The 22,885-nt window shown below is 46.6% G+C and overlaps 1 protein-coding gene across 3 annotated transcripts in view; it reads left to right on the top strand.

Moving 5' to 3' along the window:
• Positions 1-16,027, top strand: part of dnai3 (dynein axonemal intermediate chain 3) — an 88,174-nt gene extending 72,147 nt beyond the window's left edge. For 2 of the 3 annotated variants that reach the window (XM_059983722.1, XM_059983721.1), the window contains 4 exons: positions 647-851; positions 3,604-3,695; positions 4,854-4,964; positions 14,385-16,027. In XM_059983722.1, coding sequence (XP_059839705.1) covers positions 647-851; positions 3,604-3,695; positions 4,854-4,964; positions 14,385-14,504 — 528 coding nt within the window. In that variant the 3' untranslated portion in view covers positions 14,505-16,027. Of the gene's footprint in view, positions 1-646; positions 852-2,468; positions 2,510-3,603; positions 3,696-4,853; positions 4,965-14,384 lie in introns of those variants that run through there. The other variant, XM_059983723.1, reaches the window with a different exon arrangement.
• The last annotated feature ends 6,858 nt before the right edge of the window (positions 16,028-22,885 follow it).

The raw sequence follows: 22,885 nt of genomic DNA, 5'->3' as shown, positions 1-22,885 counted from the left end.
ATTCCAGGAATTAAGGGGTTAACATATGGGGCGTGTTTGGCAGCTTTGGGCCTGTACTCACTGGAGTTTAGAAGAATGCGTAGGGATCTCATTGAAACCTACCGAATGTTGAAAGGACTAGATAGGGTCGATGTGGAGAGGATGTTTCCCATAGTGGGTGTATCCAAAACTAGAGGGCACAGCCTCAAAACTTATGGGTGACCTTTTAGAACAGAGTTAAGGAGGAATTTTTTTTAACCAAAGAGTTGTGAATCTGTGGGATGCTCTCTCATCCTCCTTCACTCCAAAGAGAAAAGCCCAAGCTCACTAGACATGCTCTCTAATCCAGGCAGCGTCCACAGTTGTGTCATGAAGAAGACATCTGGCATGTTCGCCTTTATTGGTCAGGGAACTGAGTATGAGACTCAGGAAGTCAGCTGTGTAAATCTTGATTAGGGGGATTGAATTTATTTTTGGTCACCCCATTACGGGAAGGATGGAGAGGGTGCAGGGAAGTTTCACCAGGATGCTGCCTGGACTTGAGGGCATGAATGGTAAGGAGAGGTTGGACAAACGTGGATTGTTTTCTCTGGAGCGACAGATGCTGAGGAGAGATACATGCTCTGAAATCCTATAATAAGTCAAACTCACCTTTTATATGTCACAGGTTGGGCCTCTCCTGCACTCAGCCTGCCAGGACAGGCGCTGCACCACGGGGCACTGGTCCCTCTCCAGACCTGGCGTCTTCATCATCGGCAAAGAAGACGGCAACATCGATATCTGGGATTTACTGGAAAAGACACACGAGCCCTTGCAGACACAGAACATTTCATCTGTCCCAATCAGTTGCATGAAGCCTTGCATTGTGTCACGTGAGTATCCGGGTGGAAAACTGGCCGGTACACAGTCACAGGGACACAGGATGGGAATGGGTGCTTAGCCCACCAATTCGGTGCTAATGTGGTGCCCCTGGAAAGGGGAGACAAATGAAACATAAACTCTGTAATGTTCATGCATCGGTCATTTTGCGGTGAATGAGTATGACGTGCACTGCCCCTCCCCAGGCACTCCGGCAGGCAGTTGCATGCTGAAGATTGAATGCGAGCCCTTACAGGTCGATGGCAGAGTCGGGGCTCAATACTATTGGAGAATACCTTGCCCATAGATACTCAGAATTTTCAACCAAATACAGTTGCATGTTTTTAAAGTAATATCCTTTCTTTTCCTCAACTTGAAATGATATTCACATTAAATAAATTATTTTAATTATTTTTAAAAATATATTTTCAACAATTATTTATAACTAAATTGATCAGATTTCAACCTTGTCACACTAACTCTCACTCCATGTACTCCACCTGCCCATTCACCTCCTCTCCTACCTCCATTCAGGGCTTCCAGATGAGGCAACACTTCACCTGTGAATCTGCTGTGGTCATCTACTGTGTCCGGTCCCCGGTGCTCCCAATGTGGCCTCATCTACATTGGTGAGACCCATTGTAAGTTGGGGAATCTCTTTATCCGGTACCTATGCCACAGACACGACTTCCCCATGGCCAAACATTCCCATTCCCATTCCTGTTCCAACATGTTGGTCCATGATCTCCTCTTGTGGCTATGCTGAGGGGGGAGGAGTAACACCTTTCATTCCATCTGGGTAGCCTCCAACATGAATATCAATTTCTGCTTCTGGTAAAATAAATTTTTCCTCACCCTTCCTTCTACTTTGGCCTCTCACCTCTTCTCACCTGCATATCACCTCCCCTGGTCCCCTCTTCCCTCCTATTCTCCTATGGTCCACTTTCCTCTCCTGTCAGATGCCTTCCTCTCCAGTCCTTTACCTTTCCCACCCACCTGGCTTCACCTATCGCTTCCTAGCTATCCCCCTTCCCTTCCCCCCAACCTTTTTCTGGCATTTTCCCCCTTCCTTTCCATTTCTGATGAAGGGCCTGAGCCTGAAACATCAACTGTTTATCCCCCTCCATTGATGCTGCCTGGCTCTGAGTTCCTCCAGCATTTTGTGTGTGTTGTTCTGGATTTCCAGCACCTGCAGAATCTCTCATGTTTGTGATATGCTGCTCCATACACTTAACCTTCGGCACTGTCTGTGTGGAGTTTGCATGTTCCCCCTGTGACAGAGTGGGTTTGCCCCCAGGTGCTCTGCTTTTCTTCCACATCCCAAAAGGTTGGTGGGTTAATCAGCCTCTGCAAATTGTCCCCAGCGTATGGGTGAGGGGTGGAGGGGAAATGGGATTGGGGTCAATGGGTGGGTGTTTGTTGGCATGGACTTGATGGGCCAAAGGGCCTTCTTCTATGTGACTGAGACTGTGGGGAAAAGATCTTCTGTCCTTGTAGAGAATGTCCATTGACTGGAGAGGACATCCAAATTTTACTGATGGTACAATCTCATCGGTAGACAGAAAAGACTAGAGGGGCCAATTGACCTCCTCCTCTCCCATTTCCATTGACCATTCTTTTGCTTTATCAAGATTCTGCCTCAGACATGAGGGATTGAATGGCCTCCTCTGTGACCAATGGCTGAGGGTATGTATTGGCATTGGTTTATTATTGTCACATGTATCGAGGTAAATTGAACGGTACAGTGAAAGGCTTGTCGTAAGACCATAAAATGTAGGAGCAGAGCCTTTTCCCCAAGGAACAAATGTCAAAAACTGAAGGGCAGGGGTCAAAGAGGGGAAAATTGAAAGGGGATTTATGAGGCAAGTACTTTTTACACAGAAGGTGATGGATGCCTGGAACAGGTTTCAAGGGGCGGTGGTGGAGACACATTTGATGGGAATGTCTAACAGGCATTTAGACAGGTACACGAGCAGGCAGAGAGTGGAGGGATGTGAACTGTGTACAGTCAGCAGGGATAAGGCATCAGGGTTAGCACAGACAGGGTGCTCTCTTGTTCCTTGCTCTGTGGCCTCCCCTACTGCCACAATGAGGCCATTTTCAGGTTGGAGGAGCAACATCTCATATTTTGTCTGGGACATCAATTTCTCTATCTTCTGGTAATTTCTTCTCCCTCCCCCTTCTCTTTTTTCCCATTCTCCATGCTGGCTCCCCTCAAATTCAAGTTCAAGTTCCTATCACCTCCCAGCTTCTCACTTCATCCACCCTCTCCCTCTACCTTCTTATTCTGGCTTCTTCCATCTTCCTTTCCAGTCCTGATGAAGGGTCTCGATATGAAATGTCAACTTTTTATTTATTTCTATTGAATCTGTCTGACCTGCTGAGTTTCTCCATATTTTGCGTGTGTTGCTCTGGATTTCCAGCATCTGCAGAATCTCTTGTAAGGAAACGCCAATGACAACTCACAACTAGTGGACCGTTCCAGAATATCTTTTAACAGCTGTTTCTGATTGATTGTGAATTCCTTTACCCTTTCCACCTACCACTTCTCAGCTTCATCTGCCTTTCCCAACTATCTGGCTTCACCCTTTCTAGCTTGTCCTGCTTCTCCTCTTCCCACCTTCTCAGCCTGAAACGTTGACTGTATATTCATTTCCATTAATTCTGCCTGAGCTGTTGAGTTCCTCCAGTATTTTGAGTGTGTTGTTCTGGATTTCCAGCATCTGCAGAATCTCCAGTGTCTCTGTTCTGTGTTTATCTCAACAGAGAAGCAGCATCTCCTGGCAGTGTCTGATGACTTTGGAACCCTGCACATTCTGGAGGTGCCCTGGTCCCTGAGACATCCACTTAGCCAGGAGGTGAGTAATGTGATTGTTTCGCTGCCCCATCTCCAGCAGGTCTTCACCAACTCTGTCCCATCAGAACTCAAGGCTTGGCAGACAAATTCAGCTTGTCTTCGCACCCCGCCTGCTGAACAGTCAGGCAAGGAGTGACGCCTGACATGTCAATCCTCTTCCACCATTTTGTGCAATCCACCATTGTAGCTTCACTTCACACCAAATTCATCGCCTCAGATTGTCTGTTTCTATTCACAAAGGAAAATTACCTAGAAAGAACCTAGGTGTGGTACCTAGAGGCAGATATGTCAGGGACATTTAAGACACTTGGAGGTGAGAGAAATGGAGTGTTATGTGGGAAGGAACCTCCAAGGTGACCACAAGCTTGTCGTTGGGTTTGGAGGCTTGCCTGCTTCAATGACCCAGAGAACAATGCTGGCTGGAGTCAGGGCTTTATGCACTGACTGTTGGTAGGGACATTCATGCCAAAAAGATCAAAGGGTAGAGGGCAGACTAAGAGTGGTCCGCCAGTCCTACAGGTTTGGGGTACAGCTCAGAGATAAGAACCCTGACTGGTCAAACAAAATTGAGATGGAAACAGCAATGAAGAATCCTTCTCCATCCGAGTGCGATGATATTCCTGAGTCTCCACTGGGACTTGTATGGCTGACAGGAGTGAAAACTGAGAGGAAGCTACTGACATGATGAAGGAAGCCCTGAACACCGCCAGAGATGGAGGACCTTCGTTGCTGCCCTAAATACCAGCAGCATAATGGACAGTAAGTAAGTGGGAGCGAAAGGTTAGATTGATCTTAAGGTCAGCACAACACAGCTGAAGGGCCGGTGCTGTTCTCTGTTCTATGATCAGGAGCATGACTAAAGGTAGAGAAGTCAGATGACCTTTATTTCCCACTCATACAATGAACGTGCAGTGAAATGTATTGTTTGCACAATGACCAGCGCACTCTGAGGAAGCCTGCCAGCGTCCAGCCCCAACGTAACAGCCCACAGCTGACTAACCCTGACCCATGTGCCTTTGGAATGTGGGAGGAAAGCCACGCAGTCACAGAGGAGAATGTACTGACCCCTCACGGACAGCACCTGATAAACGACGGTGTTTGCAGTGGTGAATTAACAAGGATGGAGGTCGGTCAGACTGATGCTCTCTGCCTTTTGCAGAAGTCCATTGTGGAAGCTTACTTCGAGAAAGAGGTGAAGCGACTCAATTACTTTGGAACAAAAAAACTACAAAGAGCAGAAAAAATTGAAAAGGAAGATGAAAAGAAGCAGGTGAGTGAGGAGAAGTTCCTCTAGAGATACAAGAGAGCAGGGGTGCTGGGGTGTCTCGGCGTCTGTGGGCGAGGGGAGGACAGACAACATCATCAAACTGAAATATAGAGTGGGAATAGCCATTTTTAACAAGTTAAGGAGAAAGGGTGGGAAAAGCTGCCAAGTGATAGGTGGATCCAGGTGAGGAGTGATGGACAGATGGAGGAGGGGAGAGTAGGGATAATGACAGAGACTGGGAGGTGATGGGTGGGTCCAGGTGAGGAGGGGAGAGTGGGGATAGTAACAGAGACTGGGAGGTGATGGGTGGATCCAGGTGAGGAGGGGAGAGTGGGGATAGTGACAGAGACTGGGAGGTGATGGGTGAGTCCAGGTGAGGAGGGGAGAGTACGGATAATGACAGAGACTGGGAGGTGATGGGTGGGTCCAGGTGAGGAGGGGAGAGTGGGGATAGTAACAGAGACTGGGAGGTGATGGGTGGATCCAGGTGAGGAGGGGAGAGTGGGGATAGTGACAGAGACTGGGAGGTGATGGGTGAGTCCAGGTGAGGAGGGGAGAGTGGGGATAGTAACAGAGACTGGGAGGTGATGGGTGAGTCCAGGTGAGGAGGGGAGAGTGGGGATAGTGACAGAGACTGGGAGGTGATGGGTGGGTCCAGGTGAGGAGGGGAGAGTGGGGATAGTGACAGAGAATGGGAGGTGATGGGTGGGTCCAGGTGAGGAGTGATGAGCAGATGGAGGAGGGGAGAGTGGGGATTGTGACGGAGACTGGGAGGGATGTGTGGGTCCAGGTGAGGAGGGGAGAGTGGGGATAGTGACAGAGACTGGGAGGTGATGGGTGGGTCCAGGTGAGGAGGGGTGATGGACAGCTGGAAGAGGGGAGAGTGGGGATAGTGACAGAGACTGGGAGGGGATGGGTGGGTCCAGGTGAGGGGGGGAGAGTGGGGATAGTGACAGAGACTGGGAGGTGATGGGTGGGTCCAGGTGAGGAGGGGAGAGTGGGGATAGTGACAGAGACTGGGAGGTGATGGGTGTGTCCAGGTGAGGAGGGGAGAGTGGGGATTGTGACAGAGACTGGGAGGTGATGGGTGGATCCAGGTGAGGAGGGGAGAGGGGGGATAGTGACAGGGAATGGGAGGTGATGGGTGGGTCCAGGTGAGGAGTGATGGGCAGATGGAGGAGGGGAGAGTGGGGTTTGTGACGGAGACTGGGAGGTGATGGGTGGGTCCAGGTGAGGAGGGTGATGGACAGATGGAGGAGGGGAGAGTGGGGATAGTGACAGAGACTGGGAGGTGATGGGTGGATCCAGGTGAGGAGGGGAGAGTGGGGATAGTGACAGGGACTGGGAGGTGATGGGTGGGTCCAAGTGAGGAGTGATGGGCAGATGGAGGAGGGGAGAGTGGGGATTGTGACGGAGACTGGGAGGTGATGGGTGGATCCAGGTGAGGAGGGGAGAGTGGGGATAGTGACAGGGACTGGGAGGTGATGGGTGGGTCCAGGTGAGGAGGGGAGAGTGGGGATAGTGACAGAGACTGGGAGGTGATGGGTGGGTCCAGGTGAGGAGGGGAGAGTGGGGATAGTGACAGAGACTGGGAGGTGATGGGTGGGTCCAGGTGAGGAGTGATGGGCAGATGGAGGAGGGGAGAGTGCGGATAGTGACAGAGGCTGGGAGGTGACGGGTGGGTCCAGGTGAGGAGGGGAGAGAGGGGATTGTGACAGAGACTGGGAGGTGATGGGTGGGTCCAGGTGAGGAGGGGAGAGTGGGGATAGTGACAGAGACTGGGAGGTGATGGGTGGGTCCAGGTGAGGAGGGGAGAGTGGGGATAGTGACAGAGGCTGGGAGATGATGGGTGGGTCCAGGTGAGGAGTGATGGGCAGATGGAGGAGGGGAGAGTGGGGATAGTGACAGAGACTGGGAGGTGATGGGTGGGTCCAGGTGAGGAGGGGAGAGTGCGGATAGTGACAGAGGCTGGGAGGTGACGGGTGTGTCCAGGTGAGGAGGGGAGAGTGGGGATTGTGACAGAGACTGGGAGGTGATGGGTGGGTCCAGGTGAGGAGGGGAGAGTGGGGATAGTGACAGAGACTGGGAGGTGATGGGTGGGTCCAGGTGAGGAGGGGAGAGTGGGGATAGTGACAGAGGCTGGGAGGTGACGGGTGGGTCGAGGTGAGGAGGGGAGAGTGGGGATTGTGACAGAGACTGGAAGGTGATGGGTGGGTCCAGGTGAGGAGGGGAGAGTGGGGATAGTGACAGAGACTGGGAGGTGATGGGTGGGTCCAGGTGAGGAGGGGAGAGTGCAGATAGTGACAGAGGCTGGGAGGTGACGGGTGGGTCCAGGTGAGGAGGGGAGAGAGGGGATTGTGACAGAGACTGGGAGGTGATGGGTGGGTCCAGGTGAGGAGGGGAGAGTGGGGATAGTGACAGAGACTGGGAGGTGATGGGTGGGTCCAGGTGAGGAGGGGAGAGTGGGGATAGTGACAGAGACTGGGAGGTGATGGGTGAGTCCAGGTGTGGAGGGGAGAGTGGGGATAGTGACAGACTGAGAGGTGATTGGTGGATCCAGGTGAGGAGGGGAGAGTGGGGATAGTGACAGAGGCCGTGAGATGATGGGTGGGGCCAGGTGAGGAGTGATGGGCAGATGGAGGAGGGGAGAGTGGGGATAGTGACAGAGACTGGGAGGTGATGGGTGGGTCCAGGTGAGGAGGGGAGAGTGGGGATAGTGACAGAGACTGGGAGGTGATGGGTGGGTCCAGGTGAGGAGGGGAGAGTGGGGATAGTGACAGACACTGGGAGGTGATGGGTGGGTCCAGGTGAGGAGGGGAGAGTGGGGATAGTGACAGAGACTGAGAGGTGATGCGTGGGTCCAGGTGAGGAGGGGAGAGTGGGGATTGTGACAGAGACTGGGAGGTGATGGGTGGGTCCAGGTGAGGAGGGAAGAGTGGGGATAGTGACAGAGACTGGGAGGTGATGGGTGGATTCAGGTGAGGAGGGGAGAGCGGGGATAGTGACGGAGACTGGGAGGTGATGGGTGGATCCAGGTGAGGAGGGGTGATGGGCAGATGGAGGAGGGGAGAGTGGGGATAGTGACAGAGACTGAGAGGTGATGGGTGGATCCAGGTGAGGAGGGGAGAGTGGGGATAGTGACAGAGACTGGGGGGTGATGGGTGGGTCCAGGTGAGGGGGGGGAGAGAGGGGATAGTGACAGAGACTGGGAGGTGATGGGTGGGTCCAGGTGAGGAGGGGAGAGTGGGGATAGTGACAGAGACTGGGAGGTGGTGGGTGGGTCCAGGTGAGGATGGGAGAGTGGGGATAGTGACAGAGACTGGGAGGTGACAAAGGGCCACAGATAGTGGGATCTAACAGGATAGGAAAATGGAGCATTGAGCAGAGGGAAGGAGGTGGAGAAGGCAGTTGGGACCAGTGGGAGCAGTGAATCCACTGGAATGTGATGGAATGTGATGGAATGTGATAGTGTTGTGGAGAATGAAAAAAACAGGATAACGGGGTTCAGGATTGGTGTAGGAGGATCAGGGTGGGTAAGGAAAGCTGAGAAAGAGGTTAGAGGGGAGTGAGTTACCTGAAATTGGAGGTATAAGGCATAATGATTTATTTAACTTCTTGTAATTTCTCCACATTGTCACTCCTTTCTTTCTCCATTCTGGCTCCCCCTCATCCCTTTTCTTCTCCTCACCTATCCATTACCTCCCTCAGGTTCTCCTCCTCCTCCTCCTCTTCTATCTTCACTCTCCTTTTCCTATCAAATTCCTCCTTCTTCAGCCCTTTGCCTTTTCCACATATCACCCCCCAGTTTTTTACTTCATCCACCCCCCCCCACCCAAGCACCACCCCCATCTCATTTGGTCTCACCTATCACCTGCCAGCTTGTCCACCTTTCCCTCAACCCTCCCCCATCTTCTCATTCTAGCTTCTTCCCCATTCTTTTCCCGATCTGGTGAAGGGTCTCAGCCTGAAATATCGACTCCTCTCCATGGATGCAGCATGACTGGCTCGCAGTCACACAACTTCGACTTCTTTGGAATCATTCATCCGCAGAACCTCTTGTGTTGATGTTGTGGACCTGTTCCTTTCTCGGTCACACAACTTCGACGTCTTTCAAAACATTCAGATCTGGCAGAGTGTGGAATGTCACATCTGTTTTCCTTCAAAGCTCCAGACAGCCGGGTATTAACACGCCAGTAACTCACCCACAGAGTGAGTGCAGCAGCTCAGTGGGTAATTATGGGTCTGCTAATGAAATACTTCCTCCATGAGAATCTTTATGAGGAATCTGCGAATATTTAACCCCAGACTGAAAAAAGTCTATAAGAGGTTGAAGCGGAATTAGCCCATTTGCCATCGAGTCTGCTTTGCCATTCCATCACAGCTGGTTTATTATCTCTCTCAACCTCACTCTGCTGCCTTCTCCCCATAACCTCTATCAGCCTCTGCTTTAAATATACCCAATGACCTGGACCTACACACAGCTTTGAATTCCACAGATTCACCACCATCTGGCTAAAGAAATTCCTCTTCAACCCTTTTCCAAAAGGGTGTCACTCTATTTTGATGCTGTGCCCTCTGGTCCTAAACCCACCCACTGTAGGAAACATCCTGTTTGTGTCTTCTCTGTTTAGGCCTTTCAATATTCAATATATTTAAATAAGATCCCCTCTCATTCTTGTAAACTCCAGTGATTACAGTGCTGAAGTCATCAAAGGCTCCTCATACATTAAACCAGACATTCCCGGGATCACTCTCGTGAGCCTCCTCTGGACTCTCTCCAATGCCAGCACATCCTTTCTCAGATAAGGGGCCCAAAACTCTAAGTACAGTCTGCCCAATACTTTATAATGCCTCAACATTACATCCTTGCTCTAATATTCTAGTCCTCTTGAAATGAATTCTAACATTGCATTGCCTTCCTCACCACTGACTCAAACTGCAAATTAACCTTTAGGGAATTCTGCACAAGGACTCCCAAGTCCCTTTGCCATTCTGATTTCTGAACTTGCTTCCTGTTTAGAAAACAATCTATGCCTTTATTCCTTCTACCAAAGTACATGACCTCACACTTCCCTGCAATGTAACATTGTATTAGTTAGATATGGCCCTTGTGGCTAAAGGGATCAGAGGGTATGGAGAAAAAGCAGGTACAGGGTTCTGAGTTGGATGATCAGCCATGATCATACTGAATGGCGGTGCAGGCTCAAAGAACCGAATGACCTACTCCTGCACCTATTTTCTATGTTTCTATGTATTCCACGATGCATTTTGTCCACTCTCACATCTGTCTAAGTCATTCTGCAGACTCCCTGTTTTCTCAACAGCACCTGCCCCTCCACCTATCTTTGTATCATTCACAAATTTAGCCACAAAGCCATCAATTCCATCATCCATGTGTAACATGAAAGAAGCAGTCCCAGTACTGATGCCTGCAGAACCCTGCTTTTCAATGGCCAGTATAGTTCAAGCTAAATGTATAATTGAAGTACGTATGTGTCATCATATGCAAGAGAAGAGAGCATGACCTAGAAGGTGGAAGTCCCTGATGATGGATTTCCTGTGACAGTGCTTGGTGCAGATATGCTCAATGGTGGGGAAGGCTTTATTTCCATTCTCTGGCTCCTGCCAGTCAGCGATCCATTCTAGTATGTTCCTGTAATGCCATGGGATCTTATCTTGTTAAGCATGTGTGTCACCCTGTCAAAGACCTTCTGAAAATTCAAATACAAAACATCCACTGACTCTCCTTAGTCTATCCGGGCTGTTATTTTTTTAAAGAATTTCAACACATTTGTCAGACAAGGTTCCCATTAAGGAGAGAGTGCCTATTTTATCACGAGCTTCCAACACCCACCTACTTCATCGCAAGACAATTTACAATGACCTACTAACCAACACGTCTTTGAACTGTGGGAGGAAAGCAAATCTTTAAAAAGAGCTGACATAGGATGGAAGGTGTAGAATCCTTGTGGGTAGAGTTTAAAAAACAGCAGGGTTAAAATACCCCGATTGGAGTTATGGGAGTTATATACAGGAGTCCAAACAGTAGTCAAGACGTGGGCTATATATTACAAAAGGAGATAGAAAGGGCATGTAAAAAGGGCAATGTTGTGATAGCCATGGAGATTTCAATATGCAGGAAGATTGAGAAAATCAGATTGCCACTAAATCCCAAGGCAGAGATTTTATAGGATGCCTATGAGATGGCTTTTTAGAGCAGTTTATGGTTGAGTATTCTAGGGGATCAACCATTTGTATTAGGTTTTGCACAATAAACCAGAATTGATTAGAGAGCTTAAGTTAAAGGCTTAAGAAAGCTTAGGAAGCAATGATCATAATATGACAGAATTCACCCTGCCCTTTGAGAAAGAGAAGCTAAAGTCAAATGATCAGGACACGGGAGAAAAGAGAATTATAGAGACATGAGGAAGGAGTTGGCCAAGGTTGATTGAAAGGGGATTCTAGCAGGGATGACAGCAGAGCAGCAATGGCTGAGGTTTCTGGGAGCAATTCAGAAGGGCAGGATAGATTCATTCCAACAAAGAAATTGAATTCTAAAGGCAAGATGACACACTATGGCTGACAAGGGAAGTCAAAGCGAGAGTAGATATGGGATTGTTGGAAAATTACACTGGAGAGGTAGAAATGGGGAACAAGGAAATTGTTGATTAATTAAATAAGTATTTTGCATCAGTCTTCACTATGGAAAACACTAGCAGTACACTAGAAGTTCAAGAGTGTCAGAGGGCAGAAGTGAGTGTAGTTGCTATTACTCGGGAAAAGGTGTTTGAGAAGCTGACAGTTCTGAAGGTAGATAAGTCACTTGAACCAGATGGACTACAACCCAGTGTTCTAAAAGAGGTAGCTGAAGAGATCATGGAGGGATTAGTGGTAATCATTCAAGAATCACTAGATTTTGGAATGGTTCTGGAGTACATGAAAATTACAAATGTTGCTCCACTTTTAAAGAAGGGAGTGAGGCAGAAGAAAGAAACTCAAAGGCCAGTTAGCCTGACTTTAGTGGTTGGGAAGGTATTGGAGTCAATTATTAAGGATGGGGTTTCAGGGTACTTGGAGGCACATGGTAAAATAGGCCATAGTCAACATGGTTTCCTCAAGGGAAATCCTTGTCTGATAAATCGCTTGGAATTCTCTGAAGAAATAACCAGCAGGATAGACAAAGGAGGGTTGGTGGATGCTTTGTACTTGGATTTTCAGAAGGTCTTTGACAAGGTGCCACACATGGCTGCCCATGATATTACAGAAAAGATGCTAACAAGGATAGAGCTTTTGCTGATTGCCGGGACGCAAGGAGTGGGAATAACGGAAGTCTTTTTTGATTGGCTGACAGTGACTAGTGATGTTCTGCAGAGGTTAGAGTTGGGACCGCTTCTTTTTACATTGTACATCAATTATTTTGATGGTGGAATTCAAGGATTTGTAAGAAAATTTGCAGACAATGCAAAGATTGAGGAAGGGGCAGATAGTGTTGAGGAAGCAGGGATTCTGTAGAAGGACTTGGACAGATTAGGAGAATGGGCAAAGAAGTGGCAGATGTGTCATGAAGTAAATGGCCATGCACTTTGGTAGCTCAAAGGAAGCACAGACTCTTTTCTAAACGGGGAGAAACGGGAAGAGGTTCCAATGACACATTGATAGGATGCAAAACTGGGCTGAGAAGTGGCAGATGGTGTTCATCCCAGATAAGTGTGAAGTGGTTCATTTTGGTAGGTCAAATATGATGGCAGAATATAGTATTAATGGTAAGACTCTTGGCAGTGTGGAGGATCAGAGGGATCTTGGGGTCTGAGTCCACAGGACACTCAAAGCTGCTACGCAGGTTGACTCTGTGGTGAAGAAAGCATATGGTGTATTGGCTTTCATCATCATGGGATTGAGTTTAAGAGCTGAGAGGTAATGTTGCAGCTGTATAGGACCCTGGTCAGACTCACTTGGAGTACTGTGCTCAGTTCTGGTCACCTCACTACAGGAAGGACATGGAAACCATAGAAAGGGTGCAGAGGAGATTTACAAGGATGTTGCCTGGATTGGGGAGCATGTCTTACGAGAATAGGTTGAGTGAACTCGGCCTTTTCTCCTTGGAGCGACGGAAGATGAGAGGTGACGTGATAGAGGTGTACAAGATGATGAGAGTCATTGATCATGTGGATAGTCAGAGACTTTTCCCCAGGGCTGAAATGGCTAGCATGAGAGAGCATAGTTTTAAGGTGCTTGGAGTAGGTACAGAGGAGATGTCAGGGGTAAGTTTTTTATGCAAAGAGTGTTGAGTGCGTGGAATGGGCTGCCAGCAGCGGTGGTGGAGGTGGAAACGATAGGGTCTTTTAAGACACTCCTGGATGGTTACATGGAGCTTAGAAAAATAGAGGGCTATGGGTAAAGCCTAGGTAGTTCTAAGGTAGGGACATGTTCAGCACAGCTTTGTGGGCTGAAGAGCCTGTATTGTGCTGTAGGTTTTCTATGTTTCTAAAATTCAAAAAACTGAGTTGCAAAGTGACTTAGGAGTCTTCATGCAGGTTGAGTCAGTGGTGAAGAAGGCAAATACAATGTTAACATTAATTTCACTAGAATATGAAAGGAAAGATGTAATGCAGAGGCTTTATATGGCACTGATGAGGCCTCACTTTTGGAGTATTGTGAGCAGTTTTGTGCTGCTTATTTAAGAAAGGGCGTAGAAAGTGTTCAGAAGGAGTTCACAAGATTGATTCCAGGAATGAAAAGCTTTTTGTATGAGGAACTATTGATGGCTGTGGCCTTTAGACACTGCAACTTGAAAGAATTAAGAGGGATCTCATTGAAATCTGTCGAATGCTGAAAGGCCTAGATAGAGTACATGTGGAGAGGATATTTCCTATGCTGGGTGAGTCTAAGACTAGAGGAATAGAGGAATGCCAATTTAGAATAGAGATGTGGAGGAATTTCCTTGCCCGAAGGTGGTTAATCTGTGGAATTTGTTGCCACAGATGGCTGTAGATGCAAGGTCATTGGATGTTGTGAAGGTGGAGGTTGATAAGTTCTTGTTCAGTCAGGTTACGGGGAAATGGCAGAGAATGGAGTTGAGAGAGAAATGGATCAGCCATTGATGAAATGGCGAGGCAGGCTCAATGGACCGAATGGCCTAAAACCATTCCTCTGTCTTCTGGAAACCGGCACACCCAGAGGAAACCCACATCGACACGGGAAGATGCATAGAAACCTTCCGACCAAGAATACTGGAATTGAACTCCGAACACCGACGCCCTGAGCTGTAACAGTGGCGCGCTGACTGCTACGTTACCATGGCACTCCCCGTTCATCAGATTAACTGCCTGGGGGAAGAATCCTTTGAGATGGCATCAAGTTTTTGAATGTTTTATCATTAAAATGGAATATCAAAGGCTTTAACAACACTCTGTTGTATTTTAGGCTCCCCCGGATGTCGAGGCAAAGAAAATAGAACAAATTGAGGAGGAAATGAAGAAGGAATATTCCATATATCTAAATGAGGAGAAGAAAGCCATCATTGCCCAACTTGGAATGACCTGATAATCTTTGAACCTCTATATTTTGTGATTAAAAAATAAAATTTGGTAATGTTAGATCTAGGTATTTAAGAAACCTTCAACAACTGAGTCCAACTGTTATCAGAATCAACAGGTCTGTGCACTTATAGAGTCATAGACCTGTATTTGACTTCCCATAGAGCCCTTAGAGAGACTATGTGTACAGGAGTAGACCATAAGCTATAGGAGCAGAATTAGACCACTTAGCCCATCATTTCCACCATTTCATCACGCCTGATCCATTTTTCCTCTCAGCCCCAGTCTCCTGCCTTCTCCCTGTATCTCTTTACAACCTGACCAATCAAGAATGTATCAACTTCTGCCTTAAATATACACCAAAAACTTGGCCTCCACAGCCACCTGTGGCAATGAATTCCACAGATTCACCACCCTCTGGCTAAAGAAATTCCTCCTCATCTCCATAGACTCATAGACAAAGTTCAAAGCAAATTTATTATCGAAAAATAAAATTTGGTAAGATAAAAGACTGTTGATTCTAGGTATGTAAGAAACCTCAGCAAGTGAGTCACCACACATAGCCTTGAGATTCATTTTCATATGGACATTCACAGTAAATACAAAGATACACAGTAGAATCAATGGAAGACCACACCCAACAGCATGGACAGACAACCAATGTGCAAAAGACAACAAATTCTAAATACAAAAAGAGAAAAAGTAGTAAGAAGATGGCACCAAGGGCCACATCCTCCAGACGGTTCATTTAACTACTTCTTTCACTTCTTTTATGTCTTTCTCTTTCAAATATGGTTCTGTTACTGTTGGAGCAAGTGCGTTTCGCTGTTGTGTTTTTGGGCTGATTGAGCAATCTGGGGCTTTGCTGTCTCCGAGGGTCTTCCGTGAGGCTTTGAGCAAAGAATGCAGCTTCAAGGCCAAGAAGCCTGAAAATGAGCATGAACCAAAGATGGACTACACTTCTCACCAATCTCATCTGTTAGGGTGCCAAGGAAGATTGAAATCATTGAGCCTACCGCAGAAAGTGAGTGGGTGCCAGAGGAAGGTGTCTCGTGATGGTCTCTCTTGCTCACTGTTCCCAACAGACTGTCCCTGCATTCAAATGGTCACTCTCTCTCTCGATGCAGTCGGAGGATGGTGCCAGATCTCTGTGTCATTGGCAAGGCTTAAACGAAGTGGTTTGGACTGGACTCTGTAGTTGATGTTATAATGTGTTCCTGGTTTCCGATTACTCCTTTTTTGTTGCTGTTTTGGATGATTTTGAATTGGGGCTGTCTGCAGAACTCTTTCTATCGTGTGTTTTATATTCTGTATTTTTTGCCCAATTTTTTGTTGCTGTTGATGTAATTTGCTTTTTTTGCACATAGGGGAGTGTTTGATGATTTTCTTTGAGCAGGTGTCATAGTTTTCTTTGTTTCATGGCTGTCTTTGGGAAAGAGGAATCTCAGCGTTGTATACTGCATACATACTTTGATAATAAATATACTTTGAATCTTTGAATATTAAATAAGCAATAAATATTAAGAACATGAGGGGAAAAGCCCTTGAAAGTGTCCATAGAGTCATAAAGCACCACAGCACAGAAACTGCCCCTTTGGCCAAGATTGCTTCGTCCCATCAAACCACGCCTGGATTGTAGCCCTCCATACCCTCCTATCCATGTGCTTATCTGCTCAGAGGGAATCTGTGAATGAAGGAGGAGGGAGTAGTATGTCAAAGGCAAACTACCTTTCTCAAGTTCAATGCTTCACTGATGGGACTTTCACAGAACAATACAGCACAGCTTTTGGCCCGCAATGTTGTGCCAACCTTTTAACCTACTCCAAGATCAATCTAACCCTTCCCTCCCACATAGGCTTCCTTTTTTTCATTCATTTGCCCAAGAGTTTCTTAAATGTCTCTAATGTGCAGTATCTGCTTCTTCCACCACCCCGGTCCCACTCTCTCTCTATTTATCCTCCTGTTCCTCATGTATGTGTAGACCACCTTGGGGTTTTGCTTAATCCCATTGCCAAGGCCTTATTATGCCACTTTCAATCTCTCCTAAATTCTTTCTTAAGCTCCTTCCTGGCTTCCTTGTAACTCTGTAGACCCTGTCTGATCCTTGCTTCCTAAACCTTTAGTAACCTTCTATCTTACTTCTTGACTAGATATTCCACGTCTGTTGTCGACCATGGTTCCTTCACCCTACCATCCCTTCCCTGCCTCAATGGGGAAAAGCCTTTCCACCGCCCCATGCAAGAGTTTCCTAAACAACCTCTACACTTCCATTGTGCATTTCCCTGAACACCTCCCAGATTCCCACCTAATAGCATCAGGATTCGCCCTCCCCCAAATTAAATATTTTTCCATGTAGTCTGTTCCTGTCTCTCTCCAAGGCCCACAGCATTGTACTAAACTAATTAAACAAGTAATTAAATGGCTAACTAAATGAATCCTTCTCCTACACATTGCCCATATCCCTCCATTCTCTGTGTTCCATGTACCTGTCCTGAACACCTGTATCTTTTCTGTCTCCATCATCATCCCAGGCAGTGCATTCCAGGCACTCACCACTCTCTGTGTAAAAAAAAAACTTGCGCCTCACATCCCCTTTGGAATTACCCCCTCTCACCGTAACTAAATGCCCTCTGGTATTAGACATTCCAACCTGAGTTAAAAACTCTGTCTATTCTATTTCTGGATCTTAATGATCTTATAAACTTCTAACAAGTCTCCCCTCAGGCTCTGATGGTCCAGAGAAAGCAACCCAACTTTGCGCAAGAAGGATCTCGGCCCGAATCGCCGACTGTTTAATATTTTCCATGGATGCTGCCTGACCTGCTGATTCCTCCAGCATTTTGTGTGTGTTGCTCTGGATTTCCACCATCTGCAGAGTCTCTTGTGTTTACAATGTTTTGTTTGTCTGATCTCTCCTTACAGTAGATAGGATCTAATCCAAGCAGCATTATCTGCAACCCCTCCACCCTTTCAAAACGGGCCTCATGACAGGCTTGTTACCAGTAGATCAGATAGTTATCAAGCTATAGTGAAAAATCTTTTCACAAACAAGAGAAAATCTGCAGATGCTGGAAATGTGAGCAACGCCAGCATCTATGTAAAGAGTACAGTCGACGTTTCAGGCTGAAATTTTGTGTGTGTTGTGTGAAAAATCTTTTGTTTAATAGAACATGGAACAGTACAGCACTGTACAGGTCCACGATGTTGTTCTGACCTATATAAACCTACTCCATTATTAACCTAACCTGTCACTCCTACATAGCTGTTAACCCTCCATTTTTCTTTCATCCATGGGACCACAAGGGTTCCCAAACTTTTCTTATACCATGGAGCCTTACCATTAACTGAGAGATCTATATGTCCCAGGTTGGGAACCCTTGATGTGCCATCTATACAAATCATTTCATCACATATCAGTTGTCCTTCAGCTTGGAGGAATTAACTCACAAACCTTTCTCTCTGCTGTCGGACAGGAAGATGAAGAAGTGACAATGTCCAGGATGGGTTGGGTCTTTGATAATGTTGGCTGCTTTCACAAGTCAGTGAGAAGTGTAGATGGAGTCGATGGAGGGGAGGTCACTGGGCTGTGTCCACAACCCTCAGCAAGTTCTTGGATACCAGAGATTTTTATTTATTTAGAGATGCAGCTTGAAACAGGCCCTTCTGCCCAACATGCCACACAGCCTGGCAACCCACCTATTTAACCCCGGACTAATCACAGGACGAATTACCGTGACCAATTAACCTACTAATCAGAATGTCTTTGGACAGTGGGAGGAAACCAGAGCACCTGGAGGAATCAGATGGTGTCAGAATTGAACTCTGAACTCCAACCCCCCCAAGTGGTAACAGCATTACACTAATTGCTACACTACAGCAGCACCCTTTGATGGTTTATACAGTTCATTTTTGAGGATGTAACTAAACACTTAGCTGATGGTAGAGCAGTAGATGTAATGTATATGGATTTCAACAAGGCATTTGATAAGGTACCCCGTGCAAGGCTTATTGAGAAAGTAAAGAGGCATGGGATCCAAGGGGACATTGCTTTGTGGATCCAGAACTGGCTTGACCACAGAAAGCAACGAGTGGTTGTAGATGGATCATTTTCTGTATGGAGGTTGGTGACCAGTGGTGTGCCTCAGGGATCTGTTCTGGGATCCATACTCCTTGTGATTTTTATAAATGACCCAGATGAGGAGGTGGAGGGATGGGTTAGTAAATATGCTGATGACACAAAGGTTGGGGGTGTTGTGGATAGTGTGAAGGGCTGTCAGAGGTTACAGCAGGACATTGATAGGATGCAAAACTAGGCTGAGAAGTGGCAGATGGAGTTCAACCCAGATAAGTGTGAGGTGGTTCATTTTTATAGGTCAAATATGATGACAAAATATAGTATTAATGGTAAGATTCTTGGCAGGGTGGAGGATCAGAGGGATCTTGGAGTTTGAGTCCATAGGACACAAAAGGCTGCTACGCAGGTTGACTGTGTGGTTAAGAAAGCATATGGTGCATCAATTGTGGGATTGAGTTTAAGAGCTGAGAGGTAATATTGCAGCTATATAGGACCCTGGTCAGACCTCACTTGGAGTACGGTGCTCAGTTCTGGTCGCCTCACCACAGGAAGGATGTGAAAATCATAGAAAGAGTGCAGAGGAGATTTACAAGGATGTTGCCTGGATTGGGGAGCGTGCCTTATGAGAATAGGTTGAGTTAACTCGGCCTTTTCTCCTTGGTGATGGAGGATGAGAGGAGACCTGATAGAGATGTATAAGATGATGAGAGGCACTGATCATGTGGAAAGTCAGAGGCTTTTTCCCAGGGCTGAAATGGCTAATCCAAGAAGGCACAGTTTTAAGGTGCTTGGAAGTAGGTACAGAGGAGATGTCAGGGGTGAGTTTTTTTACGCAGAGAGTGGTGAGTGCATGGAATGGGCTGCCGGCGACGGTGGTGGAGGCGGATACGATAGGGTCTTTTAAGAGACTTTTGGACAGGTACAAGGAGCTCAGAAAAATAGAGGGCTATGGGTAACTCTGGGTAATTTCTCAGGTAAGGACATATTCAGCACAGCTTTGTGGGCCGAAGGGCCTGTATTGTGCTGTAGGTTTTCTATGTTTCTGTATATATACAGTTATAAGCAATTTGCTGTTTGAAATCGTAAACCTTCCAGTACATTGGATAGGTACATCTCTTTCCAAAGAATGCATTCATTTCAATTTGTAAGAATAAAATTACATGTTTGGTTTTAGATTAATATTTATTTAACTGCTATTATTAGATACCACCCACCCACTCTACACACGGACTGTTTGTCCCAGTCCCATCTGGGAGGAGGCTACATAGCCTGGGCCACCAGACTCAAAAACAGTTACTTCCCCAAGCAGTAAAGCTGATGGACACCTCCAACCACTGACCCACCCGTCCACACCCCAACCACTACTACTCTATCATTTCCTGTCAGTCACCTTATGTACAGACACTCCTGTGCCTAGTGTCACTCTATGGACGTACGGTTAATCTATGGAGATCAACTATCTTATGTATTTATATTTATTGTTTTATTATTATTTTTGTTTTTTAAAATCTTTTTGTGTTTATTTGCTCTGCATTGGATCCGGAGTAACAATTATTTCATTTTCCTTTACACTGTGCACTGAGAATGACATTAAGCAATCTCGGATCTGGGATCGTGAACTGAGTTCATCTCTGTTTTGTTTTCTTGCAATGCTAACCAATGAGCCGATATGGAGATGAAATGATTCACACTCAGTCTTTCCATCAAGGAGGGCACAGTGCGTTCCACATCTCCGCAGCCTGCAGTGTTACTCTGGCATCACCAGTGTAGTTGATGTTGTTTGCAGCCCACACGCCAATGCCATGGATTTGCAGTTTTTTCACGATGGACACCCTCATTGAAATACTCTCGGGATCATCGTACCAGACCTCGTGGTATGTGTTAAAATCCTGAAAAAGAGAGATGCAGAGATAGAAACCAATGTTAGATTGACACTTTATCCTTGTAGTGTTCCTTGATACTGCTGGTTTTTCTATACAACATATCTTTATTACAAATTCAGTGTTATATATACAAAACAGTAACTAACACAATTACTTCACTACAGATAGACAATGCACATTAAACCAAAGTGTTTCTATCTCTGTCAATGATGGTAATTACTCCCTGTGAAACCCAATGATCCCGGAACACCTCTATGGTCGCAGTGGACTGCGCGTGTTCTTTCTCAATATTTACCCGGGCACGAACATACTCCCTAAACATTGCCAGGCAGTCTACCCGGGCAGATCCTCCCACCACCCATTTCCAAGACCCATGGATGGCTGTTTTCGCCAGCCTCAGGAGCAAGTTGACAAGGACATCCTCATCCCTCCACGCCCCCTCCTTACTAGATGACCGCATATAAATAAAGAGGGGCTAAAATGCAACCAGAAGATGAGAAGCAGCCCATGCAAATACGCAAAAAGGGGCTGCAACTGCAGAAAGGTGACATGGTAGTGCATAGTTTGGCATTACACTTTACAGCACCAAACAATATCTCCAGAAAAGCAATATCTTCTTCCTACAGTTGGAATGACATACCAGAGGGTGTGAGGTGAGAGGCGGTCATTTCAAAGGAGATGTGAGGGCAAGTTATTGACAGAGGGGTGGGTGCCTAGAATGTGCTGCCTGGGGTGGTGGTAGAGGCAATACATTAGAGACTTACAAGAGATGTTTACAAGGTCCCTGCTGCACCAGATGACCCTGTGATCTCTGTCTCAAAGGCCGATGTTAAACTGTCTTTAAAGAGACTGAATCCTTGCAAGATAGAAGGTCCTGATGGAGTACCCAGTGAGGCTCTGAAAACCTGTGCCAACCAACTAGCAGGAGTATTCAAGGACATTTTCAACCTCTCACTGCTATGGGCAGAAGTTCCCACTTGCTTCTAAAAGGAAACAATTATACCAGTGCCAAAGAAGAATAATGTGGACTTCCTTAATGACTATCCCCTGGTAGCACTCACATCAACAGTGATGAAATGCTTTGAGAGGTTGATCATGACTAGATTGAACTCCTGCCTCAGCAAGGATCTGGACCCATTGCAATTTGCCTGTCGCCGCAGTAGGCCAATGGTGGATGCAATCCCAATGGCTCTCCACACGGCTTTAGACCACTGGGACAACACAAGCACCTATGTCAGGATGCTGTTCATCGACTATAGCTTAGCATTTAATACCATCATTCCCACAATCCTGATTGAGAAGTTGCAGAACCTGGGCCTCTGTACCTCCCGCTGCAATTGGATCCTACCCTTCCTAACCAGAAGACCACAGTCTGTGTGGATTGGTGATAACATATCCTCCTCACTGACGATGAACACTGGTGCACCTCAGGGGTGTGTGCTTAGCCGACTGCTCTACTCTCTATATACATGTGACTGTGTAGCTAGGCATAGCTCAAACACCATCTATAAATTTGCTGATGATAGAAGCATTGTTGGTAGATCTCAGGTGGTGACAAGAGGGCATACAGGAGTGAGATATGCCAACTAGTTGAGTGGTGCCACAGCAACAACCTGGTACTCAGTGTCAGTAAGACAAAAGAGCTGATTGTGGACTTCAGGAAGGGTACAACAAAGGAACACATACCAATCCTCATAGAGGGATCAGAAGTGGAGAGAGTGAGCAGTTTCAAGTTCCTCGATGTCAAGATCTCTGAGGATCTAACCTGGTCCCAACATATCGATGTAGTTATGAAGAAAGCAAGACAACGGCTGTACTTTTTTAGGAGTTTGAAGAGATTTGGTATGTCAACAAATATACTCAAAAACTTCTATAGTTGTACCGTGGAGAGCACTCTGACAGGATGCATCACTGTCTGTTATGGAGGGGCTACTGCACAGGACCGAAAGAAGCTGCAGAAGGTTGTAAATCTAGTCAGCTCCATCTTGGGCACTAGCCTACAAAGTACCCAGGACATCTTCAGGGAGCGGTGTCTCAGAAAGGCAGCGTCCATTATTGAGGACCTCCAGCACCCAGGGCATGCCCCTTTCTCACTGTTACCATCAGGTAGGAGGTACAGAAGCCTGAAGGCACACACTCAGCGATTCAGGAACAGCTTCTTCCCCTCTGCCATCCGATTCCTAAATGGACATTGAAACTTTGGACACTACCTCACATTTTAATATGCAGTATTTCTGTTTTTGCACATTTTTTAAGATCTATTCAATACATGTAACCGATTTACTTGTTTATTTATTACTGTTTTATTTTATTTATTATTATTATTTTTTCTCTTTCTCTGCTAGATTATGTATTGCATTGAAATGCTGCTGCCAAGTTAACAAATTTCACGTCACATGCTGGTGATAATAAACCTGATTCTGATTCTCA

This window comes from Hypanus sabinus, chromosome 11, assembly GCF_030144855.1.
Source record: "Hypanus sabinus isolate sHypSab1 chromosome 11, sHypSab1.hap1, whole genome shotgun sequence".
In the NCBI taxonomy this organism is placed as follows: Eukaryota; Metazoa; Chordata; class Chondrichthyes; order Myliobatiformes; family Dasyatidae; genus Hypanus; species Hypanus sabinus.
This window is presented reverse-complemented; position numbering and strand designations above follow the sequence as displayed.